General features: G+C 42.5%; 1 protein-coding gene across 2 annotated transcripts in view; it reads left to right on the forward strand.

Moving 5' to 3' along the window:
- Positions 1-25,479, forward strand: part of IQGAP2 (IQ motif containing GTPase activating protein 2) — a 120,725-nt gene that overhangs the window by 18,510 nt on the left and 76,736 nt on the right. For both annotated transcript variants that reach the window (XM_083403627.1, XM_083403626.1), the window contains exon 2: positions 7,042-7,141. In XM_083403627.1, coding sequence (XP_083259753.1) covers positions 7,042-7,141 — 100 coding nt within the window. The remainder of the gene's footprint in view (positions 1-7,041; positions 7,142-25,479) is intronic.

A 25,479-nucleotide genomic window follows, 5' to 3' on the forward strand; every position in this document is an offset into this window, starting at 1 on the left:
GTAGCATGGGTTGTCAGCACCTGGGGCAAGGCAAGTAATCTGCGCCCCCTAACCCGTGGATTTGCGCCCCCTAACCCTAACCCCCAGATGTTGCGCCCGGTGCGGCCTGCCCCCCCTGCACCCCCCACGCTACGCCACTGATGATCTATGCATGCAAGGTGAGCTGCTAACTAAGGTTTACTGTGCTATGTGAAGGCAGCCTCTGTGCTTGTTTGCTTGGATAAGAAACTGGAGGGTGGCACACAGTGTGGCTTAATAGGATATGTGTTAGTCTGTACCATGTCTTCAGATGGTGTGCTAAATGGTGCCTAGACTAACATGCATCTGGTTCAATGCAGAGATGTGTTTGTAGGCTTATCTTTTGCTGCAGATGGCTATGTAGTGATTCTTCTAAACAAAGCTATCAGCACTGTATGCTTCTTCCTCACTCCCCCCTCCGCAGATTCTGATTGCATATCAACATTTATCAGTCCAACATCCATCAATAATTCATTAATGCCTTCAGTCTTATGTAATATAAAGATATATCTATTTTGCATAGGTTAAATTTAGCAGAGTAGAATGTATCACATTTTTGGCAAGCTGCCTGTTTCATGAAACTGATTTTTTTGCTTTCTTACTTCCTCTCTTCCATTCTTCCCTTATCCCTCCCTCATAAGATGCCTAGATACTGGGGGTGGGCAAATTATGACTTTGCCACATTGATATTTTGAATATATATTTATTTATTTTAAAAAAAACATCCATTGCTCACAAAGCTCAACTTTTATGTTCAGTCTACATGCCTGCTGTGCACCCTGGTTGCCATAGCAAAGTGGAAAAGCTCTAGTTTTCCATGTAATCTGCTTCCTCAAAGAGGCCGAGCTTTTCTTAAATTCTAAAGTAGCTTTTAAAAAATGGCATTGATAAGAGTTGGTAAAACAGTAATACAAAACATTTCTCCTCCAGTGAAACATACTGGAATGTTTTGTGTGTGTGTAAATCCTGCAATTGCTAGGGGCCTGTTTCAGTCATCGATTTAAGATTGCTGCTTAATAGTTCTATTATTGCACTTAAAAAGGAAATTTCTTCAACTGGACTGTAGACTAATGCTATATTTTCAAAATATCTGGCACATGAGTTATATATAGAGAAGTTAATGAAGACTGAATGTCAATGGCAACCTTATGGCATAGTGGCAAAGTTGTAATCTTGAAGTAGTACAGTATACCTCACAGAGGCCTAGCATGTGCTGGGCTGGGGGCCCCTCTCCCCAGGTGCATTTTTTTTGAGAGGGCATAACCAGGTGCCCCCATGACAGGCTCCCTTGTTGAGGCCGGAACCGTGGGGAGGGAAGCCGCACCTGGGCTGGGCCTGATGCCACTCATCTGACTGGGTTGCTCTAGCTAGTCTGGGAGGCTTCCAACAAATCAAACACATTGGTTTGTATGCAGGAGAAAGTGGCAATTCAGTCCTTGGCATCTCCATTTAAAAGCTTTTGAGGCAGGAAAGACATTTGCCTACGACTTTGGAAAACTGTTACCATTTAACAGTAGACAAGATTGGACTGGATGGACTAGTAGCCTGGCTATAAAGCAGTTTTATATGGGCAGGGAAGGGCTGTAGCTCAGGGCAGAGCATGCAGAAGGTCCCAGGTTCAGTCCCCAGCGTCTCCAGATAAAGCTTGCGGACTTTGTCTCAAACCCCAGAGAGCTGCTGCTAGTTAGTGTAGTGTAGAGGCAGGACTGAGGGATGCGGGTGGCGCTGTGGGTTAAACCACAGAGCCTAGGACTTGCTGATCAGAAGGTCGCTGGTTCGAATCCCCATGACGGGGTGAGCTCCCGTTGCTCGGTCCCTGCTCCTGCCAACCTAGCAGTTCGAAAGCATGTCAAAGTGCAAGTAGATAAAAAGGTACCGCTCCTGCGTTTCCGTGTGCTGCTCTGGTTCGCCAAAAGCGGCTTAGTCATGCTGGCCACATGACCCGGAAGCTGTATGCCGGCTCCCTCGGCCAATAAAGCGAGATGAGCGCCGCAACCCCAGAGTCAGTCACGACTGGACCTAATGGTCAGGGGTCCCTATACCTTTACTAGAGGCAGTACTTAACTAGGAGGGCCAGTGGCCTGATTTTTGTATAAGGCAGCTTTCTACATTCCAGCTGGGTGAACAGTGACTTTGAGATTTATTAACATGGACCAGAGCCCAAAGGGCCACTTTAGGTGTGCTCAGATGGTTTGGATATATGCCCAGTGGGGTTCTTCCGAATGGCAAACCCAAATGCTATTTTGCAGAGACAAAGTAGTGTACAGGATAGAGTGACTTGGAGGAGCACCAAGATTGCAGTTTCAAAATTTGGCGTAATGAAAGAGTGGCTTTTCTCGGAATATTGAATCCTCAGACCTCCCTGAATATGCAGAGCTAGTTGCGCTATTCTTTGGATCCAGATCATCATATATTTGGATCCTGGGAGGAAATGTACTATTTGGGTAAATTGTTTTTGTGGATGATATTTAAGCATTGTTGTTTCTCTCTCTTTCCAATGCCTGCTGCTTGCCCTCATTCCTGTTACTTGTAGATTTCTAGATGCAGAGCCCTTTGTCTAAACATCACAATGGAGAGTATTATATGACTATCATCTCTAGTCTTGTTTATCTTATCTTGCCTGACAACAGGATTTGCCCTTCCCTTCTTCTTGACTCCTTATGCTGCATACAGCTTTCATGATTATATAATTGAAAAGCTAGTTAAGAAATGAAAGGTACCTTGCCTAACCCACCACTAATCAGTACAGAGAAAGAATATTGCATACAGTATAAGCTAGCACAAACTAATTTATTTTGAAAGTTGTTTTGGTTGTGCACCACTAACAAAGAGATGAGGAATGAAGCCCAGATAAAACAAGCAAATGCTCTAGCAACTAATAATTTGCTACAGTGGAATAAACTCTACTTTTATTAACTTGAGTTATTCCCTGTTGACTTAAATTATAAGCTGATTGCAGCTAAAGTGTTTTGTTTTTATCAGAGGTTGTTAATTCAGATGCCAAAATATCACAAACTGTGTGAACATTGAACCCAAATTCTCCATGTGGAACTAATAAGCTTTATATTGCTTATTTTTATTTTTTGTTCTGATTTTGCATTGTTTTTGTTTATAATTTTTGCTACGTGCCATGGGTACTTAAGGGCAGTATTCCAATAAATAAATTGGCAAATAGATCAACAGCAGTTCTGTCCATTTTGCCATTATTATCTGATGACTTCTTGTGCATGCACATTTCTATTTGCACTTGATGCCAGAATTGCCAGCTTTGTTTTTTAATTGACTTTCTTAAATTTGAGGGTTTGTGTAGTTCTACCTATACACACAAACTTGATACAGTGAGCTGGTTCAGCCAATTATATATTTTTCTTGTCTTGGCTTATTAAATCAAGTATTTCACACAGTTTTGAGTAAACTGCAATTTTAACCTGGAAGTCTCTAATTAACCACAATCTTCCCTTTCCATTCAAATTTGGGGATTATTTTATACTTTGAAATATTGTTTTTGTATTTTGACTTGTTAGCCACCTTGAGTCCTCAAAAAGTAGACTGGTTATATGATTTTAAAATAAATATGTAAATAAGTATGGTTTCCATCTTCAGAAAAAGCCAGGATATTGAAACCACAATTTGAACTTGGTTTAAGAGCCCCCTTCGGATCTTGAAATATGGGTCACCCCAACAAAATTTAAAATTCGGCTTTGTAATTCGGAATTTATGTGATGTGATTTAATTTGATTTGATTGGCCAGTTAATAAAAATTATTTTTTAAAAAATGAACTTGGTTTAATATCCTGGGCTTCTTGTGAATCTGGTTGAGATTCAAGTTTCCTGGTTGAGACAAAACAGGAAACTGGTTAATTGAATACTTCCTGGTTACGCTATGAAGAGATAAGATAAGGGTTTGCATGCATGGACAAAATACTCATTTATATCTTAGCTTCTTAAGCCAACATTTCATTGTCCTTATAGGAGGGGCAAGGTAGTATGAAAAATATAAGATCATGGAAGCACCCCAGCTATGGGGTTAAGAAGCAGCTTGGTGTTTATAGCCACAAGAAACCAGTGGAAGGAAAAGCTTTCGTTGGAAGAACTGGACGTGGAGGAACAGATTAATCTCTTTCCTGAGCGCTAATCATCCCATGTATGAGATAAGCCAACAGGTGCAACATCTGCCAAACCAGTTGCTATGGCAACAGCCCAGTGCCATCTATATAAATGATTAAGGCATGTCAATCAGTGAGTCTGTCCATGAGTCAGAGTCTGTGTTGCATCTTAGAATTGCTAGAGCAACAGAAGTGCTTTCTACTTGTATATATCAGTATCTGTAGCTGCAAAGCCTACAAGCTATTTGTATATATCAACATCTGGAACAGTATTCCTGCAGCAGTATTCTCTTCTGCAGCAGTTCATGTGAAACTGCCAGTCTGAACACATTCCTACCTTCCATAGTGCTTCTCAGTGGCTTATGGTTATTTCAGGAACAATGCTGACATATTTAGGGTTGAATAGAGGGTTTCATCATATCTAAACACTGAGCTTCATGGCATAACAGGTGGCCTTGGTGGTGCAGAGTGCCTTCTATCCACATTGGCAGGTGGCCCCCTGCACCCCTATCTGGACCCCTTTCTGTTATCTTTGCTCTGGTAAGCTCTAGGTTAGATTACTGCAACATGTTATATGTGAAAATTGCTTAGGATCTTGGTGGATCCCTTAATAATTTTTCTGCCTGTTGTAGCAACCGTATTGTTGCATTATTTTTGCATTAAAATGTGAATTCCAAGAATTCAGATTGTTATAGAATAGAATTCTGTGTCTTTCTGACTCCTAATCCTCTCTCTACCCCTTTCTAGTCACTTCCTCCCTCCCATCACTTCTGGTCCATCTCTGAGCAGCCGCTGCTGCCGTTCACGGTTGCTCTGTGCCTATTCTTCACTGACAGGCTGTGGGCCACCAGAATGAAATTTGCTGACCAATTTCAGAGAAACTGGGGGCAAGGTTGAGGTGGTGGCTACTGATGGCTGCAGAAGTCAACAAGTGGGTGGTTCCTTCTTCCTCTCATTCTCCTCTTCCAAACCAGGAGCCCACTTTGTGAGAAAGGACATTGCACAGTGTTGCTGCTTTGATCACCTGATACCAAACACTGCTCCTGGGTTTGGGGGGCAGTGTTCTTTACCTGGAGGTCATATTGTAATGTTTGAGGGTTTATTGTGTTTTAAGGAGGAGGAGGAGGAGGAGATGGTTTGGGAATATGGTCTTGCCAGTTATTGATTATGATGATGCTTTTGTTTTAATTGTAAGCTGATCTGATTGTGATTTTGTTTTATAACATTTCAAAGGTGTTGGACCCTAGAATAAGCCTGTGGAATTTGGGGTTGGGAACTGCTAACACTGAGAGTGGGACCCAGGCTCCTGTGACATGCTGCTTTAACCTTGGCCTTGATTGTGAATGGGAGGAAAGAATAGCAGGAAAGTAGGGTTGGGGCTGAAACTTTCATTCCCTACCCTGCCCAGCAAACTTAATGGACATTTTGTTTGTATGTTATAAATAGAAGAACCATTGTTTACACTCCTCCAATTCAATCTAACTTTCATATTGAGGCAACCCTACAGTAGTATTAAAAGTGCTTTTAAATTATAGAGGCAAAGCTCGTGAAGCCTCTTTGTCTATGTATAATCTATAATCTGACAGTGTGGAGTCACAAAGATGTTATTTCAGGCAGAGACGAATGGATAACTGCTCAAAACATTCACGTAGCTTCCTCTCCTCTGCAATCATAAATTAGAAAGCCATATTGTTGTGTGTACTTGTGAAAGATTTTATCAAGTCCCACAAAAGTGAGTATATAATTTTACTTCCCAATTGCTGAATAGAAAAAAAGGGATTAAAATAGTTTGAAACCTGTTTTAGAGACATTCAGTGTGTATAGGTATATTGATAGCCATCATGACTAAAGATAGTTGGATGATAGATAGATGATTGAGCTATCTATGATTTCCAGTATGCCTCTGAATGCCATTTCCTGGGAACGCAAGCAAGAGAGTTAAGTTGCACTCATGCCCTGCTTTGGGATTTCCAGAAGCATCTGGTTAGCCACCGTGGGAAAAGGATTCTGGATTAGGTGGCCTTTGGTCTGATCCAGCAGGGCTTTAAAAGAAATAATTCTTAGGGCAGAAGTGACTGCTTCTGGATGTGGAGGTTCCATTTAGCAATGTGGCCCCAAACCAAATTCATTGGTAAAAATGCTTCCAAAGTTAGTAGCTTCAGATGGGTCCAGGAAATTAGAAGAACCGCATTATGCAGCTGAAAGTCAGAAGGCTACAGGGAATGGCAATGCTTTATACTCCTGTTATGTGGATGATCATTAGGTTTTGATGAGATCCTTCTATTTTTCTCTTAAGAGAAGCAAATTGGAATATGACTGAAAGTTGCGTTGTTTTACTACACTTGCTTTGAATCTCCAAATCTATCATTTCATGCTGCCCTTAAATACCATTGCCCTTAAATATTTTATATTCTACTGTTTTGTAACTGAAGTTCATAATGTCCTCTAATTGTTAGCCTTTGTTTACCATTCTACTTTTGAAATGCTGGTGGGGAAATAATATCTCACAGTTGTTCTTAGTCAAGATTACTGCCTTTAAAAAGTGAATAAACAATATCTTTAATGGGATGAGCATTCTTGAAATGATTAAGTATGTATCAACTATCTGTAGAATGTTGAAGATACGCTTTGCAAGTTTGTAAGCTTGTTTTGAAGCAACTGTTCATTTTGGGTGCAAAGTATTCACATTTTCAGGATCCTCTCTTCCTTCTTTTCATACTATATTTCTTTTAAAAATATATATATATTAAAATATACATTTGTTTAACAAACGGTAATTAAATGTATGCATTAAGCTAAAACTAATAATGTCCAATTTATAAAAAGCAATTGCACATATTTAACAAATCATTCCCTCCCCCAAGCTGTAATTGTTACTCTTCATTATGTGTAATTAGACATGATTTTGTATCTACAGCTATTGTGGATGATGCACGGCTTTCAGCGGAGGAAATGGATGAAAGGCGACGTCAGAATATCGCTTATGAGTACTTATGCCACCTAGAGGAAGCAAAAAGGTAATAATGACATTCCTTAAGTATATTAAAATCAACCTGTTGAGGCTTCTGTCTCAAAAATATAGCATGAATGACATGTTGGTGTGGTTTACTTATAGCACTAAACCAGCATTTTACTGTCCTGGTCCCAAGCCCCAGATGTGGTTTTGGGCAGCAAGCCCCTTCAGTCCCTGCCAGCACTGCCATGCATAGCATTAGGCTCACGTGCTCTGCCTTCCTGCTCCTCTGCCCACATGATACAACCTGAGTTTTATAAACCTCTATATAATGGGTGTGATTCATCTAAGGAATCCACCCTGTCAGTGGAAGTCCTGTGCAAAGGTTTCCTGCTTCTCCTCTCTCTGTGCCCCTGAAATTGGCCCTGTGGGGGTTGAGAGAACCCACAGAACAACATGCAGTGGGCAGGTGGGGGATCATTCCATCTGGCAAGCATATCTGCTTGCACAGATGGAATGTTCAATGTAGTGCCATGTTGAATTCCACCCAGAGTCTCCAAATGAGTCCCTAAGACAGTCCTCATTTCCTATTTCCTTCTTGTATGGGGCTGATCCATTTCCATTGCATTATTAGTAGCTGAAACTTCTACATGATAACACTAGCTGGTATGGTTGGAACTTAATATGGCTGTATCATTTTTTATTATTGGCATTATAACTCTGCCATACTTACAGTGCATTTTCCCATGCTAATATTTTATTGGGGTTTTCATGGTAGCCGTATGCAGAAACCGACATTTCTTTCCACTACAATTGCAAAATGTTTGTGGTAATGGCCCACTTAGACATCAACATGTGTGTAAAGTTAGTACTGTATCATGTTTGCTTCAGTGTGCATAGTTCCCTACTCAAAATTTAATTTATTTACTTTCCATTCTGTTTTTAAGTTGAAGAGAACCTCTTTCTCTACCCACTTTAAGTAGGGTTGCCGTATTTCAAAGAGTAAAATTCTGGTCAGAGGTGTTGTTTTTTGGCAGAGTTGTTGAGCTTTTTTGGGGGGGCGGCAAAGTTATTGAGCTACTGCCGACATGAGCTGCCATATGTATGGATTTTCCTGAACATTTTACCCATTTCTGCCTGGATACAGCTGATGACTGCAGTGCTTTCTTTTGAATATGAATAAAGGAACTTTGTATACATTTGTATAAGTTTATCTAGCTCTTAGACCACTTCTGTTCAATAAAACTTATGAACGTGTTAAGTTCATTTTTCAGAAAAAAATCCTTCTAAAAGTGTAAACATCGAGATTCCTTTGCTTCTGAAATGTCATAAACTGCTATTTGCATGCTTGGGAAGAATTGTTAAACAAGACTGACAGTTGTGGTTCGAGGGCCCGACCCCCGCGATGTGAAATGAACACACAAGGACACGTGATATAAGGTTAATGGGCAAGAAAAGGCCACAACTTTATTGATTACAGCAGTGAGAAGGTATTGGCTTAGGCATTGGATGTCTAAAACGAGGGAGTTTATTCACCAGTAGGTGGAGCCTGTTGATGCTAATCCAACTATAGGCTCTCCCCTGATGTCACCGAGGGTCGTGCCATGGCCACCCGCCAAGCAGGCATCGGACAGAGTACACAACCGCCAGATTCCTTTAATGGAATACCCAAAAATTGAAGGCATAGGCGATGGCCACACCTAGCTCTTCAACACACCACAATACATAATTCCCTTGCCTAACCTACCCACCAATACCACAAAAGTTGTGACGATTGCTACGAGGTAGGCGAAAAAACCAAAAAGCCTAATGCCAAATGGAAAAATTCCTACCAGGCCCCCTGGACAACCAGGGCGACCAACCTAAGGTCCATAGCAAGGCCAATGAACTAAGACCCTGAACTAAAAGGGAGTGGAGGGTGGGTGACTCGAGACGAGACGACGAAGGTGAATGAGGCCGAGGAGAGGCTGGCGCCGCAGCAAAAGGCTGCTGTAAACGCCCCCTCAGAGGCACCTGATTGGGTGCCTGCCGAGGGGTGTGGGCGCCAGCCAGGTGGGAGGAGGAGGCAGGAGGCTAATGCCCCCTGCAAGAGGCGGAGCTCGGGCTCCCGCCCACAACCACTCCCCTCTCTTCCAGGGAGGAGAGTCTTTACTGTCTGCAATAGCCCTATAGCTGCCAATTACCGTACATTGCCTTAAGATGTAATAAAGACTTACATTATATTTGAAGCTCCTCTTACTTTTTTGGTCTGCTTCCTATTCCTAGTACGGACTCAATAAGCTGCATTTCTTCAAAAACTCAGTTCTGGTATTAGGACCACAGCATGGAGTAATTAGGAGAGTGTTATTTTGGACACTATCCAGTAAATGTCCACGAAACTCTTGCAGCAGCATCTCAATAGGCTAAAGCAGAGCTTCCCAAATTTGGGTCTCCAGCTGTTTTTGGACTACAGTTCTTATTGTCCTTGACCACTGGTCCTGTTAGCTAGGGATTGCTGGGTGATAACGTCAAGGCCTGGTGCCTCCCCCGCCAACGCAGCATCGCCCGGGATTCATCACTCTGGTCTCCTGTCATGCTGATGTGGCCCATATCCAGGGACATGACCACACGATTAGCAGAGTTCAAAACAGAAGCTCAGCCTTGAGGAGTAACATCTAAGCCTAATTTATTGCAAAATAAATCAAACGTAACAGAACAAAGAAAACATGGCTTCTCTCTCTGTCTTTCTTCCTCGGAGAGAGAACTACAAAAGCAAAATCTAAACAGAGCGGAAACAGCGTATCTCAGTTTCCTCTCAAAAGACTCCAGTGCTGGAATGTAAACAGACATGTGACATGTAACAATCCCACACATCTGCAGCTTGGGAGGAATGGAATTCTCAACAGGGATGATGGGAGTTGAGTGGGACTTTGAATCCAGGACTGTTCTCTTATAAACAAGGTAAAAGGTAAAGGACCCCTGGATGGTTAAGTCCAGTCAAAGGCGACCATGGGGTGCGGAGCTCATCTTTCTTTTCAGGCTGCGTTTCAGTCAGCGTTTGTCCACAGACAGCTTTCTGGGTCATGTGACCAGCAAGACTAAACTGCTACTTGAGCACAGAAGACTGTGACAAGTGCCAGTGCGCACGGAAATGCCACTGACTTTCCTGCTGCAGTGGTATGCTTTTGAACTGCTAGGTTGGCAGAAGCTGGGACAAAGCAACAGGAGCTCACCCCGTAATAGAATCTTAATTGGCAGTGGGTGTCCAGACCTTTGTCCTAAGACAAGATATTCTGTACCTAAAAGATTGCTTCATAAAAGCGTCTCCAACTTTCTTCTTAAACTAGTAAGAATATTCCAAAACATCACTAGATGGTTCATTCTAGCACTGAGCTGTTTTTAAATTGGGGAAAATTCTTCCTATTTTCACCTTCTGTGACAGACAATTCTTCTAGGTCTCCTATCAGTTCTTTCCAGTGTTTTGACATCCTCCTTGAATTGTGGCTGCTAAACTGAATGCAGTATTCTACCTTTTCAGCAGGGAAGTACTGCTATTGATCGCCATGCTTTGCATCCAGAAATTTGACTGTGCATTTCAAAGTGCCTCAGTTAATTAATAAGCCAACGTGGGTGTGTGTTTGTACTTTCAGCTGCTTTGTAAATTCCTGTTAACATTCTTCTTGTATCGTGGGTTTAATGAGAGAATTTTTCTGGGCTGAATTTGAAAGGGGAACTGTGGTGTTAATGATGGTGCTCCTGTAAACAGTGCTGTCTGTTACATTTTTACATTTACTAAAGAATAGGAAAGCAGTCTTTAAACATAGCAAGCCGACTGTAACCTTGTGGGGATAAAATTTGATCTTAAAATACAATTTATTCCATTTCATAGAGGCTGGAGCGAAACATCTGCTGAAAGTGTAATTCAAATCAGAAATGGCTCGGTGCTATACTGTTTCCTCATAATTTACTGGTTTTAAAGTCAGTTCTCAAAAAGGTCACTTGAATAATGTAAAGAAACCTTTAAAATTGCAGGGCAGAAAGTAATATTCTCAGGTGTTTTATAAAATGTCAGAAAAACCAACCACAAAACTGCAAAAGTACTATTGGCAGGCAAAAAATAATAATGAAATAAAGTAAAAGTCCAGGTGCTTGAAATGTGATTTATTCTATGCCGAAAGTGTTTCAGAACACATCCATCCTCAGGGGCATATTTTTAGCAACCATCCTATCCATGTGCATGTGCCACTGTTGAGACATAAGTAGCTTTATCTTATTTCAAGCACCTAGAGTTTCCTTGTCTTTTCTTGTTTATCAAGTGGCTTTTTAGCAAGCAGTTTTTAAAGTTGCCAGGGTAGTTTTGCTTCTTTCCTCTCACTCTTTTTATTAATAGAAGTATGGAATAGAAGGGTATAGCTTCGAGATATAGTGTTTTAAGTTTTAAATGTTCTTATTCTAAGGATCAATGCTACAGCATATCCCCCCCCCCCCACACACAACTGCTTCCCTGAATGCTGTTTATTGTGGGTTGGCATAACCGCACTGTATTTAAATCAACAACCATCTGCTCGCGTATTAAAATCTTTCTGCCTGAAGGTCTTCCTATCTGTACCATTGGCCTTGTTTACACGTCACAGGTTTAAACCATAGGAAAGTTGAACACACAGCAGGCTGATGTATGCTGCTGAAATTGAGGGCACTTTGCTCCGCCTCCACTTCTGTTCCTGCCATGCTGCTGGGAGCTAAGTCAGGGCCTAGTTTAGTGTTATGTCTTATTTCCTCCAAACAAACTTTGAGCAATAGGCCAAGAAGAAAACTTGGTTGCAGTTCAAGGTTTGATGGAGAGAAATAAAATGTGAGGCCGGATTTGGACATAACGCTAAACAAAACCATGGTTTAGTTTAGCTTAAGCAGTGCTTTTTTCGGGGGGAGGGCATGGGGGATGCATACCCCTAAACATTTTGTGATCTCAATTTGGCCTCATTGAGGGGCAGTATTTCAATATGAGCAGGAAAATTAGAGTACCCCTAAACATTTTTTTAAGAAAAAAAGCACTGGCTTTAACTATGGTTTAAAGTGATGTGTGAACTAGCTAAGCCAATGTCTTGTGCTCACTTGCCTGATAACCAAAGAGTTGAGTGGTCTTGGTTGTAGTGCCAATGAAATCTCATGGACTTGGTGCCCCCTTTGTTGTCAGACCTGAAATTTTTTTTTTTATTTCAACGGCTTTTAATACTTTAGTTTTTCTGTTTGTTGCTTTTAATGAACTGCTTTACATTTATTGTGGGACACGGATGGCACTGTGGGTTAAAGCCTCAGCGCCTAGGACTTGCCAATCGAAAGGTCGGCGGTTCGAATCCCTGTGGCAGGGTGCGCTCCCATCGCTCAGTCCCAGCGCCTGCCAACCTAGCAGTTCAAAAGCACCTTTGGGTGCAAGTAGATAAATAGGGACCACTTACTAGCGGGAAGGTAAATGGCGTTCCGTGTGCTGCGCTGGCTCGCCAGATGCAGCTTGTCACGCTGGCCACGTGACCCGGAAGTGGCTGCGGACAGCGCTGGCTCCCGGCCTCTAGAGTGAGATGAGCGCACAACCCTAGAGTCTGGCAAGACTGGCCCGAACGGGCAGGGGTACCTTTACCTTTACCTTACATTTATTAATAGTTTGTTTCATAGCTTTTTATTATAGTGTATGTGCTTTCTGTAAGTTGCTATGCCTGCTCTGTGAGAAGAAGAATAGGGTACAGATATTAAGCAACATCCTGTGCAGATCTTAGCAGAAATAATATTTTTGGAATAAGTGTGGCCTTTGTCTTCTCGTGTGTTTGGGTGTTTGTTCAGAGTTGAGTTCCATCTGCATGAAACATTAGATTTTGTTCCTCCTGGGGCTGTAGCTCAGTGGTACAGCTTCTGCTTTGCATGCTGAACGTCTCAGATTCAATCCCCTACATCTCTAGCAAGGACTGGGAGAGACTCCTTGTCTGTAATTCTGTAGTGCCACTCCCAGGCAGTGTAGACAATACTGAACTAGATGGACTCAGGGTCTGACTCAGTATAAGGCAGCTTCCTGAGTTCCTACTAAGGATTTGAAAGACAGTGCTTCTAAGCAGAATGCATGCTGTTAGCTGTATTTGGATGCAGGGGCAAACGAAGGCTTTGTGACACCCAGGGCGGGGCGTCGTTACATAGTGCGCATGTGTGATGTCGCTACATATGATGCATGTGCCGTACATAGCGCCACTGCACATGCGCTGTACATAGCGGTTTGCTGCCAGCGCAGCTCCAGCGCCATACAGATGGTGCTGGGATCCTCTGCTCATGGCTGCAGCTGCGAACGAAGGATCCTCTACATGCGGCTGCAGCGGCGATGGAGGGATCCCACCGCCGTCTGTACGGCAAACTGCTATGTGCAGCGTCATTATATAGAGTGCATGAGTGTGATGCCTCACATGCGCTGTACATAGTGGTTTGCCGCCAGCGCTGGGATCCTCCACATGCGGCTCCTGTGGCATGATGGCTGCTTGCGCCGCCATGGCGGGGCGCCTTCTTGTCACCCCCGTTGACATGGAACTGGGACCGCCCGCCCCCCGCCCCCCCATTGCGACGGCACTGTTTGGATGATGAGAGCATTTGCAATGTAAATAAATGTGTGATGTTTGTCTTTCTACAGTGCTCTTCACTGTGTGTGTGTGTGTGTGTGTAAAAAACCTCTTCAAAACTCATTCTTGAGTGGTTATTATTGAACAACTTGCAACAGCAAGTGTTACAACTGATTTTTCTCTCTCCTCACCAATCATTAAAACATGTGAAACATTCTTAAGTACAATCTTATCAGGAGTAAGATTTGACTGTGCCCACTTAAAACTAGTTGAAACTAGGAATGCTGATAAGGTAATTGTAATGTAGCCATGCAGTTCAACATCTCAAGTTTTATTGCAGTCCTAGCATTGCAAATGCAAACAATTGAAAACATAAGAGGAACTCTGTTGAATCAGACCAAAGGTTCATCTACTCTAGCATCCTGTTTCTCACAGTGCCCAACCAAATGATTCCAGGAAGCCCACAAGCGGGGCTTGAAAGCAACTACAGTACTGTACCTTCTTCCACTGCTGCTCCCCCCCTAACTGTTGGGTTTCTGAGATTTCTGTCTCCAGAACCACCACGAAAAATAACCATTGATTGATCTATTCATCATACTGGACCAAGTGTGGCATATAAAGTGCATTTATATCCCGGCTTTTCTCCAAAGGGCTCAAGGTGGAGTGCAAACTTCTCCCTCTCTTCATTTTATCCTCATGACAACCGTGTGAAATAATAGGACTGCAAATTGTATGGACAGGGAAGGTTGCTCTGGTTGCTGTAGAGTGAGGCTATTTTGAGGCTTCTTAGGCCTACTAGTTCACACAAACAGCAGATGAGGTTGCATAACGGTTCCTTGGTCTTAATACTTTCACACTGCAGGTGGTGAAATTGCATGGTTGGATACTTCCCCAGGAGGAAAATTTGCTGCCCAGACAAAAATTATAGAGCAGTGAGGAGAAGACTAGGTGAGCTTAGGGTTGTGCAGAGGTGATTTACAGTACAGCAGCAAGAATTCTGACTACCAATTGTTTAGCAATAATGTCAGAAAGGGGCCTTCCAAATTACGTTGGCCAGCTCCTGCCAACCTAGCAGACATAACTGTGAGATCCATTCTGAAACTGAAAACAAAATTTTGAGCTAGCCATAGAATTCCGTAATCCCAGCCCTGCCATTATTTTGCACCTGGCTCTCGATTACTAAGGTTCTAGTAAAGACAGTAGCAACAAAGGAGATCCTGCAAGCCTGAAATACATGCAACTCCTGGTCATTGCGCGCTTGCGTAAAATCACATATAATTAGAACACCTGTTGAAAAAGACTGTGAACACCCTGTTCTCACCCTTTTTATGATGTTGTTGGGTCTGCTTTCCTTGCAATGCGTGGCTACGCACATACCGGACACATCTCAAATGGTTGCTGCCTGTATGCAAGTGTCTGGTCTAATCACAGTTCCAATTTTGCATGCATGAGAGGCAGCAGTCAGCCTTTTTTCTAAAGCACACTGTGGTAGGTAAAGGTAAAGGGACCCTTGACCATTAGGTCCAGTCGTGGCCAACTCTGGGGTTGCAGCACTCATCTCGCTTTATTGGCCGAGGGAGCCGGCGTACAGCTTCCGGGTCATGTGGCCAGCATGACTAAGCCGCTTCTGGCGAACCAGAGCAGCGCACGGAAATGCCATTTACCTTCCCGCCGGAGCGGTACCTATTTATCTACTTGCACCTTGACGTGCTTTCGAACTGCTAGGTGGGCAGGAGCAGCGACCGAGCAATGGGAGCTCACCCCGTCGCAGAGATTTGAACCACTGACCTTCTGATCAGCAAGTCCTAGGCTCTGTGGTTTAACCCACAGTGACACCCGCATCCCTAAAGCACACTGTGTTACATGACTGTATATTTGGGGACACGAGAAGTGCTGTGGTCTAAACCACTGAGCCTCTTGGGCTTGCCGATCAGAAGGTCGGTGGTTTGAATCCCCATGATGGAGTGAGCTCTTGTTGCTCTGTCCCAGCTCCTGCCAACCTGGCTGTTCGAAAGCACGCCAGTGCAAGTAGATGAATAGGTACCACTGTAGCAGGAAGGTAAAGGGCGTTTCCGTGCACTCTGGTTTCCATCATGGTGTTCCGTTGTGCCAGAACAATGCTGGAATGCTGTTTGTGGACAAATGCTGGCTCCCTCGGCCTGAAAAGCAAGATGAAAGCCGCAACCCCATAGTTGCCTTTGACTGGACTTACCTTTACCTTTTTATAGTTGAAGCTACATGAGGGGGAAATCACAGCTTTGACTAGATTGACAAGGGATTGGACTAGATGACTCTTGGGATCCCTTCCAATTCTATGATTCTATGATTCTATGAGTAGTTTTTGAAATGAAAAGTAACATCCAAAGGCTGTGCAGAGGAGCAATAGGGTACTTGGGAATATGAGAATGGTAAGAGCAGGTGTTTTTCCACCAGTCGTATTTTCCACTTGAAATCACTGCTCCCAATATCTCCCTGGAACAGGGTTCTAGATTCATATTTGCAAGAGTTCTAAAGTATATAGATTTTTACAAGCGGATAAAACAACCTTTGGAGAAGTGACTTTGAGCCTTCACGTGGTGCTGCAGATAGCCCTTATACCTTTGTAAAGGGAGAATTTCTAAAATTCTAAGGTGTGTTATGCTCTTTGGTGGTTCTTATGGTCAACACCAACCTAGAGCTATTACTGGAGAACAAAACGGTGAACCTGAGCACTGCTGCTCTTCCTTCCACTGTGCAAGAAACATGCTATGTTGCTGCTGGCTCCACATTGAACTATGGTGTATGTTGAGCTGCGGGGGAGGGAAAACACTTTTTATTTTATGTGTTTGTAAAGAGTCTTGGCTGTACAGAATAAGCTGCTTCATTTTTAGCACTTCTTCGCTATACTTCCTCCACGCCATTCTGCTCTGTGTCCTTAGGCAGCAGACTTTGATCTGCTGCCGCTAAATAAATACATTTCTGTGTGTGATCTTTCGGTGACAGAGTCCTAATTTCAACATTTACTCCTGGTTCCTCAAGGTCAAAGTGCCATCACATGATTTATTAGTTACCAAAGGAATTCAGTGGGTAAGAGGTACAAATGGAGGGAAGAAACCACAGAAAGCTTAATGTGTAAAGTTGAATACTGTACTCGTTTTACTTTGAATACAAATAAACAGATGAACATGACTTAATTTCGAAATGCTTTCAAAATTGTACGTTGGAAATATTGCCATGTAGCTTTTTGGATTTGGATTCAGAATGTGGATTAACTTCTAGTGGTCAGCAGGGAGCAATTTACTCAATTGTATGAACATCTTTCAATTCATTGAGTAGCTCACTTGTGAGCCTTTTGAACATTTTAATCTCCTTGCAAATTGTCCTGCCATGTTTTCCACAGTTCTTGGCTTGTTGTTGGATGTGCTATGAATCAACAAATATTTGTATTTTAAACAAGAATCTTGGGTCTGTGCATTTGCTGACATTCTTGCAAAATTTGTAAGCTTCTGGGGGAGAAAATTGCTTCTGCCTTGTGAGTTGATTGTTATGACCCAGAATTCACATCCAGGCAGAACTTGAAGCACTAGGTGTGGGGAGTTGGTGGTACTCCAGAGATGTTCTTGAACAAGATTCGAAGCCCACAAGTTCCCCATCCCTGACTTAGTTAGAAACATACTGTCCTAATCAGAGTGGCATCAGTTTTGAAGTTCTCGCCTACTACTACAGTGCCCTGTTCTGTCTTCTTTCAAAGAGCCATTTCCTTCTTTCTCTCAACCCAAACACCTTTTCTCTCTACCTCCTCACTGCCACCCCCACACCACATGAGCAATGCACAGATGTGTAGTCTTAAGAATTCAGAGAATCCCAGAATTCAGAGAATCCCTGCATTGTTAACGTAGGAGACTGGCCCTCTGGGAGAGCTGAAATTTAATGGCAAAAAATGCTAAAAGACTGGAAATGGGAGGCTAGTGCAAATGATCCAGAAATTCATTGTTCTTGAACTGTTGTCTCCAAGTTGACACAAAACTTAACAAGGGCTGATTCAAGGTTTTCTCTTGTTTTTTTTCATCTAAGGTTAACAATTTAAGAATAAGTATATTGTGGAGTAATTACAGCATGTCCACCAACTTGAGCCTGGCATCCGTAGTGTTCTTGAAATGATACGGGAAGCCTGTTGATTTATGCAGTTTATAATTGTCCAAAGTATGTTAATTGCTGGCGGCTAAAAGAAGCAAACTAGGTCATGAAATTACCAATGTGGGCATCGGTACTCGCCAAGCTGCCTGCCCTTGTTCTGCCACTTTCAGACCATGCAAGAAAATTAAACTCATTGCTAGTATAATAAATCTTGCACAGTTTTTGGACAGTTTCTCTGTGAGTTGATTACCAGAGGAACGCTTTTTCTTTATTGATCTCTACTAGAGGTCATGAAGAAACTATGATAAAGAGTAGGCAGAGTTAAAAGTACATGCCTCTAATGAAGCAAAGCATATTCCTGCGAATATCATGACAATTGAAGAACTTGGCAAGCTTTCCTCAGTTATAAAGCTATGATTCCTAGAGTTAGCCTGTTGTTGGTTTTTTTAAAAAATGGTCCAGTCTATGGTGCACTTCCAGTTCCATGTATTGAATTTCCCCTAACATGTTTTTCAGTTGTTGTGGCCTGAAGAAATGGACAGGACACCTGGAGCAGTGAGGCTAACCACATGTCTGCTCAATCTGTCCATCAATGCTTGGGAAATCTAGTAGGAGAGGATTGACTGAGTGGGTCCCTGACATGGTTCAAACATGGTTCACTGCCTTGAAAGGGGTGGTGGAGAGCCCCCTCAGGAAGTGGACCTCCCTGGATCTAGAGCTTTTTAGATAACTGGCACCCACTCTCAATATTTCATTCCTGGGCAAGATGTTCGAGTGGGTGGTGAGCAGCCAACTGCATGTGTTCCTGGAGGATATAGATTATCTTTACCCATTTCAGTCTGGCTTCAAGGCTGCTCTAAGCACTAAAACAGCTTTGGTTGCCCTGACTGATGAACTTTATCCGTAGAGAGGCTGTTGCGCAACCCTGTTGGTTCCTCTTGATCTCTCAGCACTTTTCGACACTGTTGACCATGATGTCATGGAGAGAATAAAGGTTGGGAGTTGGAAGCACTGTATTACAGTAGATTTGCTCCTGTCTTGCAAGGTTGCTACCAAAAATTAGCATTAAGAGACTATTGCTCCAACCCCATGGTTTTGGGGCTGTGGGATTCTGCAGATGTCTATTCTGTCTGCTATGCTATTCTGTATCCACATGAAACTATTTGGAGCTGTCATCTGGGGATTTGGAGAATAGTTTTATCACCATTCTGATGACAGGAGGCCTATCTCTCCATTCCATCTGAATTGGGATACACAGTAAAGGGGTTGCTCTGATGCCTAGTGGCAGAGATGGGCTGGATGGGTGGCCAAAACTGAGGTGAATCCTTGTGAGGTAGAAGTGGCCTCTGTGGTCATAGTTGCCTATATGCAGATTAGGCTGGTCCACCAGTTGCAGTTGTTTCTAGGTTGGCCTTAGTCGGTAATTCTCTAGTTCCCTTCCATCTGGACTACTACAGTACTCTTTGCGGGGCTACACTTGAAGCTGGTTTCTGGATGCTGCAGTTAGTGCAGAACACAGCTGCTCGGTTGGTAAATGAGCATTCCAATAGGGACTATGTTTCACCAGTACTGAGTGTGCTGCACTGGCTCTCAGTGAGCTACCTGGCCTAATGCAAGAAAATAGTGCTGGTGTGCGAAGCCCAGAATAACTTGGATCGAAGTACTTAGAGGATTGCCTACACCAAATAAACTATTTCAGACCTTGTAATTGGCAGGGGAAGTCCTGTTGGTAGTATCACTGATGTGTTACCTGACTGCGTAGTCTAGTGCAGCCCTGATGTAGTTATCTGCCTAAACCATATTTTGTGTGTCTTGCCAGACTATTGACAAAAGTTTAGCCCCTTGGTTCTCAGTGGCAGTGAATGTGGAATAAATCTTCATAGGTCTCATGCAGCAGAAGCAGTACATGGCTTGAGTTTGAACCCAGTGATTTTTTGCTTTTAGGTTGTCTTCAAAGGTTCAAAGCTCAGCATACTTGAAATGATTATGGTATGGTATCATATGTCAACACCAATACAGAACGCTCATTTACTCTATGCATCAAAGGCCGCTCCCTGTTGGGAAAGCTAATCTTGCAGAATTCCTTATTTGCACAAGTATTTATCTGCAATAGTTCTTGGTCAATACCTATATCCAGTCAGATGACAGACACAGAAGCCTTTCTCACTTTCTCATTATACTAGAACTTGGATGCTGGAATATGCAGGTTAGATGAAAGGAGGCACGTCTGGAATTTGCTTCCACAAGATGTTGTAATGCCACCATCTTGGATGGTTTTAAAACGATGTTAGACAAATTTGTGGAAGGTTGGAAGATAAAATTACAAAACACTACTAGCCATGATTGCTGCATGATGTAGCATTGATACTGTTGATAAGGAATCAGATGACTAAATGCTCCTCTGTACAAATAATAATAAGCTTCATCTAGAAACCAGTGTGTTGGTCAGAAGGGGGTCTAGTTTTCTTCCTGACAAGTTTATTTTCTGTGGAAATGTTTTTATGCATGGAGGAGCAATCAACCTATGGCTTTACTACCTCAGTGAGAAGTAGGCCTAATTAAGCTTGTTTAGCGCAGTGACATTTTATGAGATAGGGAAGTTCCTGGAGCAAATTTCACATTGGCCATGAACTTACTTGGCTGCTTTATGCCAGTCAAAGTTGTCATACTTCTTCATAAGCAATATGGAAATAATTGGGATAAGGGATATTTGTGAAGACCTGTTGTTGAATGCTCAGAATGCATTACATATATGCTAAGAAGTATTACATATTAATCTAAACTCTTGATGTTTCTGTAGATCAAGGGTGGGGAATCACTTTTGACCAGGGCTGCATTCTCTTCTAAGCCAGTGGCGGGTGAGGCCAGAAGGAAAAGTAGAGAAAGAAACAAATTTAATTTTACCTCTTGGAAGGTATGCTTATTTCAATGCACACTCACACATCCATTGCCATTCAAGCAAGCAAGAATCATTAGTTGTTGTTAATCTCCTTCTATAGTTATATCTCAAGGAGATGTACAAAATATAATACAGTCATACCTCATGTTATGGACGCTTCAGGTTACGTGTTTTTGGGTTGTGGACCGCGGGAAATCCAGAAGTACCGGAACAGGTTACTTCTGGGTTTCGCCGCTTGTGCATGCGCAGAAGCGCCAAACCGCACAGGCGCCTGCGCAGAAGAGGCACTTCAGGATGCGACCACTGAGGGTTGCGGGCATGCCTCCGTCACGGATTACATCCGCAACCCGAGGTTCCACTGTAAAAGCAAATAAAACAGTTAAAACACAACACAAAAATTACAAGTTTTTTTTTAAAAAAACAAAATAGACACCAATGGCAGAGACCTATTCATACAACAGGAACAAAAATGTCTTTATTTGGTTCTGGAAAGTTCAGATAGTGGGCACCTTCTAAATCTCAAGGGGAATGTTGTTCCACAGAACTGGGGCAACTGAAAGCCCTGCTCCAAATGACTGTGGAACTGGCTTTTGATATCTTTGGAACTTTCAGGATAAGCTCTAGGCAGTGACCTACTGGGTACATAAGGGACAAGGTGGGTCAAGGAGACATTCTAGCCAAGCCAAACCCACTCAAGGAGGGTGCAAAGCGGAGCTGGTGAGGGTTGTGGCTGGGCAGGAGGGAATGTCCCAAGGGCCAAATGGAAAGGCCCTCTTGACTGGAGGACTGCATTTGGTTCTGTATATACAAATATCATGTGCTGATTACTTTGTAGGTTAACTATATTTATATAGGTGACTAGAGTGTCTCCTGAAGAAAAGTAAAACTGGAGGAAGCACGGAAGGTTCATGCTGTCCCCTTCTCCTTGACTGTGTACGGAGATGGGAGGTGGATGTGCTTCAGTTTTGAGAAAAGAATGTTATATCTTGCCAGGGGATGTCTTTCCTTCTACTGCACCCTCAAGTATGACTAGAAAGAGTGAGAGCACACCTGGCACTTTTGCTTCCTCATTTGCTGCTTCTTCTAAATGTCCAGGCAGGACTTTAATGGCTTTGTGAATGTGGTGGTGAGCAAAATGGTCATAAATCTTCTGACAGTGTATTTGGTGATTAGGTAAGAGAAAATTTAATGTAGAAGAACCAGACAAGGTATAAGTTTTGCCAGAATACCTAAATACAGTTTCTAGAAGATGTTGATGGATTTGCTGGAGGATAGTGTTGTCTGTCTCTCCCTGTTTCCACTTTGATTGTAAATTCCATCTCTCCTTCATTCAATGGTACTGTCTGTGCTTGGAGTAGAAGCTTATTAGGTATAGTTAACTGAGAAGTGCCATACTCTACTCTCTTTCCTAGTGAAATTGGAAGTTATGTAAGAGAAGCAAATATAAAGACCTTGCTTGTGGAGTTGCATGAAATAATATTGTTGAATAATCTAACTTGGTATAGTTTTGTTTTGTTAACTAAACCCAAGACAATTTAGCGTGGTTCAAGTGATACGTCAGAGGAATTCATTATCACTTCTGGAATCAGAATTACATGTACAACTTACATGTTTACAGTGGAGCCACCATTAGAAATTTGTTATTTATTTTCTTCCTGCAAAATGTATCATAGTAATATGTGCCTATAAAACACACATAAAAGTTTGTCTAGTCTGTCATTCTCTCTCCAGAGTCTATTTTAATCTACAAAACCTCCCATTAGTCTTTGAAATATTGAAAAAGAAAACATCTATTTTGGCTTCCTGAACACAGGTTGAATGTTTGCCTGGCAACTGGAAGAGAAATACCTAATTATAAGCTTGCAGAATTGATGGGGAAATCAAGTGTTCAAATATAGGGTTCATAATACTCTGTTTGCTTTAATTTCATAGTAAGACAGCAATTGAAACATTTATCACTTGCTACAGTTCCTGAAGAATGTGTGTCCTAACACCTACTAATGTAAACATTCAGGCCTGTAAATTGCTCCTACGCTTACAGAAAAATGTAGGAGTTGGAAGTTGAGAACTGAGATTTATTAAGTGGCTAGTATAGAAAGCTAATCAGAAGAGGTTTCAGAGTGTCAGCAAAGTACTGAGGACATTTTAAAGGTTTAGTTACCGTAATTTGATTGTGCATGCTATATAGACTGTGATTGTGAAATGGACACAGCTTTCTTTGATTTTCTCCTAAGGGAACATCTTTTAATTTCACCCACCCCCAGCCATTTTATCCTTTGTATTTGAATGTACAAACTTATTTTAACAGGCAGTAGCTTAAGAATGCATTTCTGCTTACCACCATCTTGAGATGCTGGTTTCCCTTTTCATTAGCCTTGTTCGCGTTAGAGGGGAAATTACACTGGATGTTCAACTACAGCTTTTTGCTTTCAGAAGATCAGGTCAGAAGTGTTGGGGCAATGGTAGAAGGTGAGAGAGGAATCTTGAATTGTCCACATTGGGTTTTGAACTTCGGTCCATGACATGTTTGTTTGTCATAAGCAATAGGAAAAATCCCTAGGGTGCCTCCCCCAGTTCCACAGAAAGAAAATGGATTAAAAGAGGGAAATTGAAAAAGTGGTTTCTGTGGCCCAGAGCTCCCCCTAAAAGCACAGGCGCGTCCTGACACACACCATGAGAACAAGAAAAAGTCTGAGCAATGTACCTGCAGATGCAGCCACTACTCAGTCTTTTCAGAGTGTTGTCCATTTTTCTCTCCTGTCCTCGCCCTGTCTAGAATGGAAGGGAGGGGTGCATTTTGAAAGAGACTCAGCCTACATTTATCCCAATATTGGGATCTGGTTTTTCTAGTTGTCCAGTGCAGAAACACTTGAGGAAAAGGTGTTTTCTTGTTTTGAAAAATGTATGGTGAGAAAAGTGTCTGAGTTCAGTGTGTTTAGTGACATCACTTAGGCGCAAGAATGCTATATTTTAAAAAGTGGTTAAACGGTAGAAAGGGACTCAAGAACTTCTGCTCCCTATGGAAAGTAACCCTCCACCCACCGGCTTTATTCTCTTTTGCCTCATTGTGTACCCTTGAAAAAACAATTGTAGGAAACCTGTGTTTCTGGATTTGTTATGAGACACAGCACACCATTAGGCAGGCACAATATTTAGATGGATACAATTGCTATTGTCAGTAAATGCAAATGTTTACTATTTTCTAAACCAACATTTATCCCATTTCCCCAAGCTTCCATCACAGTGTCTTTGAAACACCACGCATCTCTGAGCTTAGATAGTGGGCATTGTACTTTGTGATCTTTTTTGCTAAGTAAAGTAAGCAATAGATACTTACTTCAGAGTATAAAGGGATTACTTGTTCTGATCACTTCAAAAGATCATTCCATAGATGCTTGTATCACTTCTTTTTTCCTCATTGGAAAGCAATGGGGGGGTGTAGATCACTCCATGTTTTGTTCTTTAAGAGGAGCCTTTGTAAATGACGCAAATCCTTCTGCTAATCAGCCCACCTGGGGACTGAAATTGGCAAAAGCAACAACTTGCAAATGTGGAATGCAAGCTACAGATGTGAGTTCCTTCAGTTAGGGACCCACATTTGTGCCCTGTTATACCTGCAAGTCTCTGTTGAACACCATCAATTTGGGACTAAATAGAGACTAGGATGATTACTGTATTATTATTTATTAAATTTCTATTCTGCTCTTCATCTAGAGATCTCAGGGTGGTTCGCAACATAAAATTGCAATATAAAAAACACAAAGTACATAAAAAAGAAGAACAAAAATAACCAATAATCCCCCCTCCTACAACACATTTAAAAGGGCATCAGGCAAAGGCCTGGTTGGAGAGGAATGTCTGGTGCCTAAAGGTGTATAATGAAGGCGCTAGCCAAACCTCCCTGGGGAGAGCATTCCACAAATGGGCGAAAAGGCCCGGCCAGATGGGTGGGGTATAAATAATAAATTATGATGATGTTGATGGAGGAGACCAATGAAGAAGGGCCTCAGATGATGATCTCAGGGTTATGGGTATGTTCATTTGGAGAGAGGTAGTGCAGTCCTGATTGGCCCCCACACTTAGAATGTAGGTTATCATGTTTGAAACCCGCTTTTCCATGTTCTGAGAAGAAAACCCTTTGTGGCATTATGACTAGTTTTGGGGGAATCTTTCCAGCTGTCCCACCCATGTGGTGGGATGAAGCAGCCACCTTGGGCAGTGGAAACTGAAGTGGCAGTGCCCCATCTGCCCTGGGTAACCGGGTTCGCGTCTCCGCTCCTCCACATGCAGCTGCTGGGTGACCTTGGGCCAGTCACAGTCTCTCAGCCCCACTCACCTCACAGAGTGTTTGTTGTGGGGGAGGAAGGGAAAGGAGAATGTTAGCCGCTTTGAGACTCCTTAAAGGGAGTGAAAGGCGGGATATCAAATCCAAACTCTTCTTCTTCTTCCTGCTGCCCCTCTGCTGCTGACGTAAAAGCGATGCTGGCAGTGGTGCTGGCTTCTGGTGTGATCTTACTGGAAACCTTTGTTGTTGCTGTTGCTTTGCAGCTGTTGCCCCCCAGCACAGATCAGGGAGGCTTCGGCAGCAGCACGTTTCTGTTCCTGTTGTTAGAGCAAGCTTCTGGCAGTGTGGTAGAACTTGCCTGTTAGCCAATACATCCTATGATATTCAGTAAGTAGCACACCATGGGCAATGTAAGAAACTTTGATCTAGGTAGCAGAGCGAGTTACAGATTACATAAAGCAACATAAAGGTCAAGGTGAATAATTGAAGACTGCTGCAGAGGGGAGGAGGAAGGAGATATGAGAGAGAGA

This window comes from Podarcis tiliguerta (assembly GCF_965153285.1).
Source record: "Podarcis tiliguerta genome assembly, chromosome: 11".
Classification (NCBI taxonomy): domain Eukaryota; kingdom Metazoa; phylum Chordata; class Lepidosauria; order Squamata; family Lacertidae; genus Podarcis; species Podarcis tiliguerta.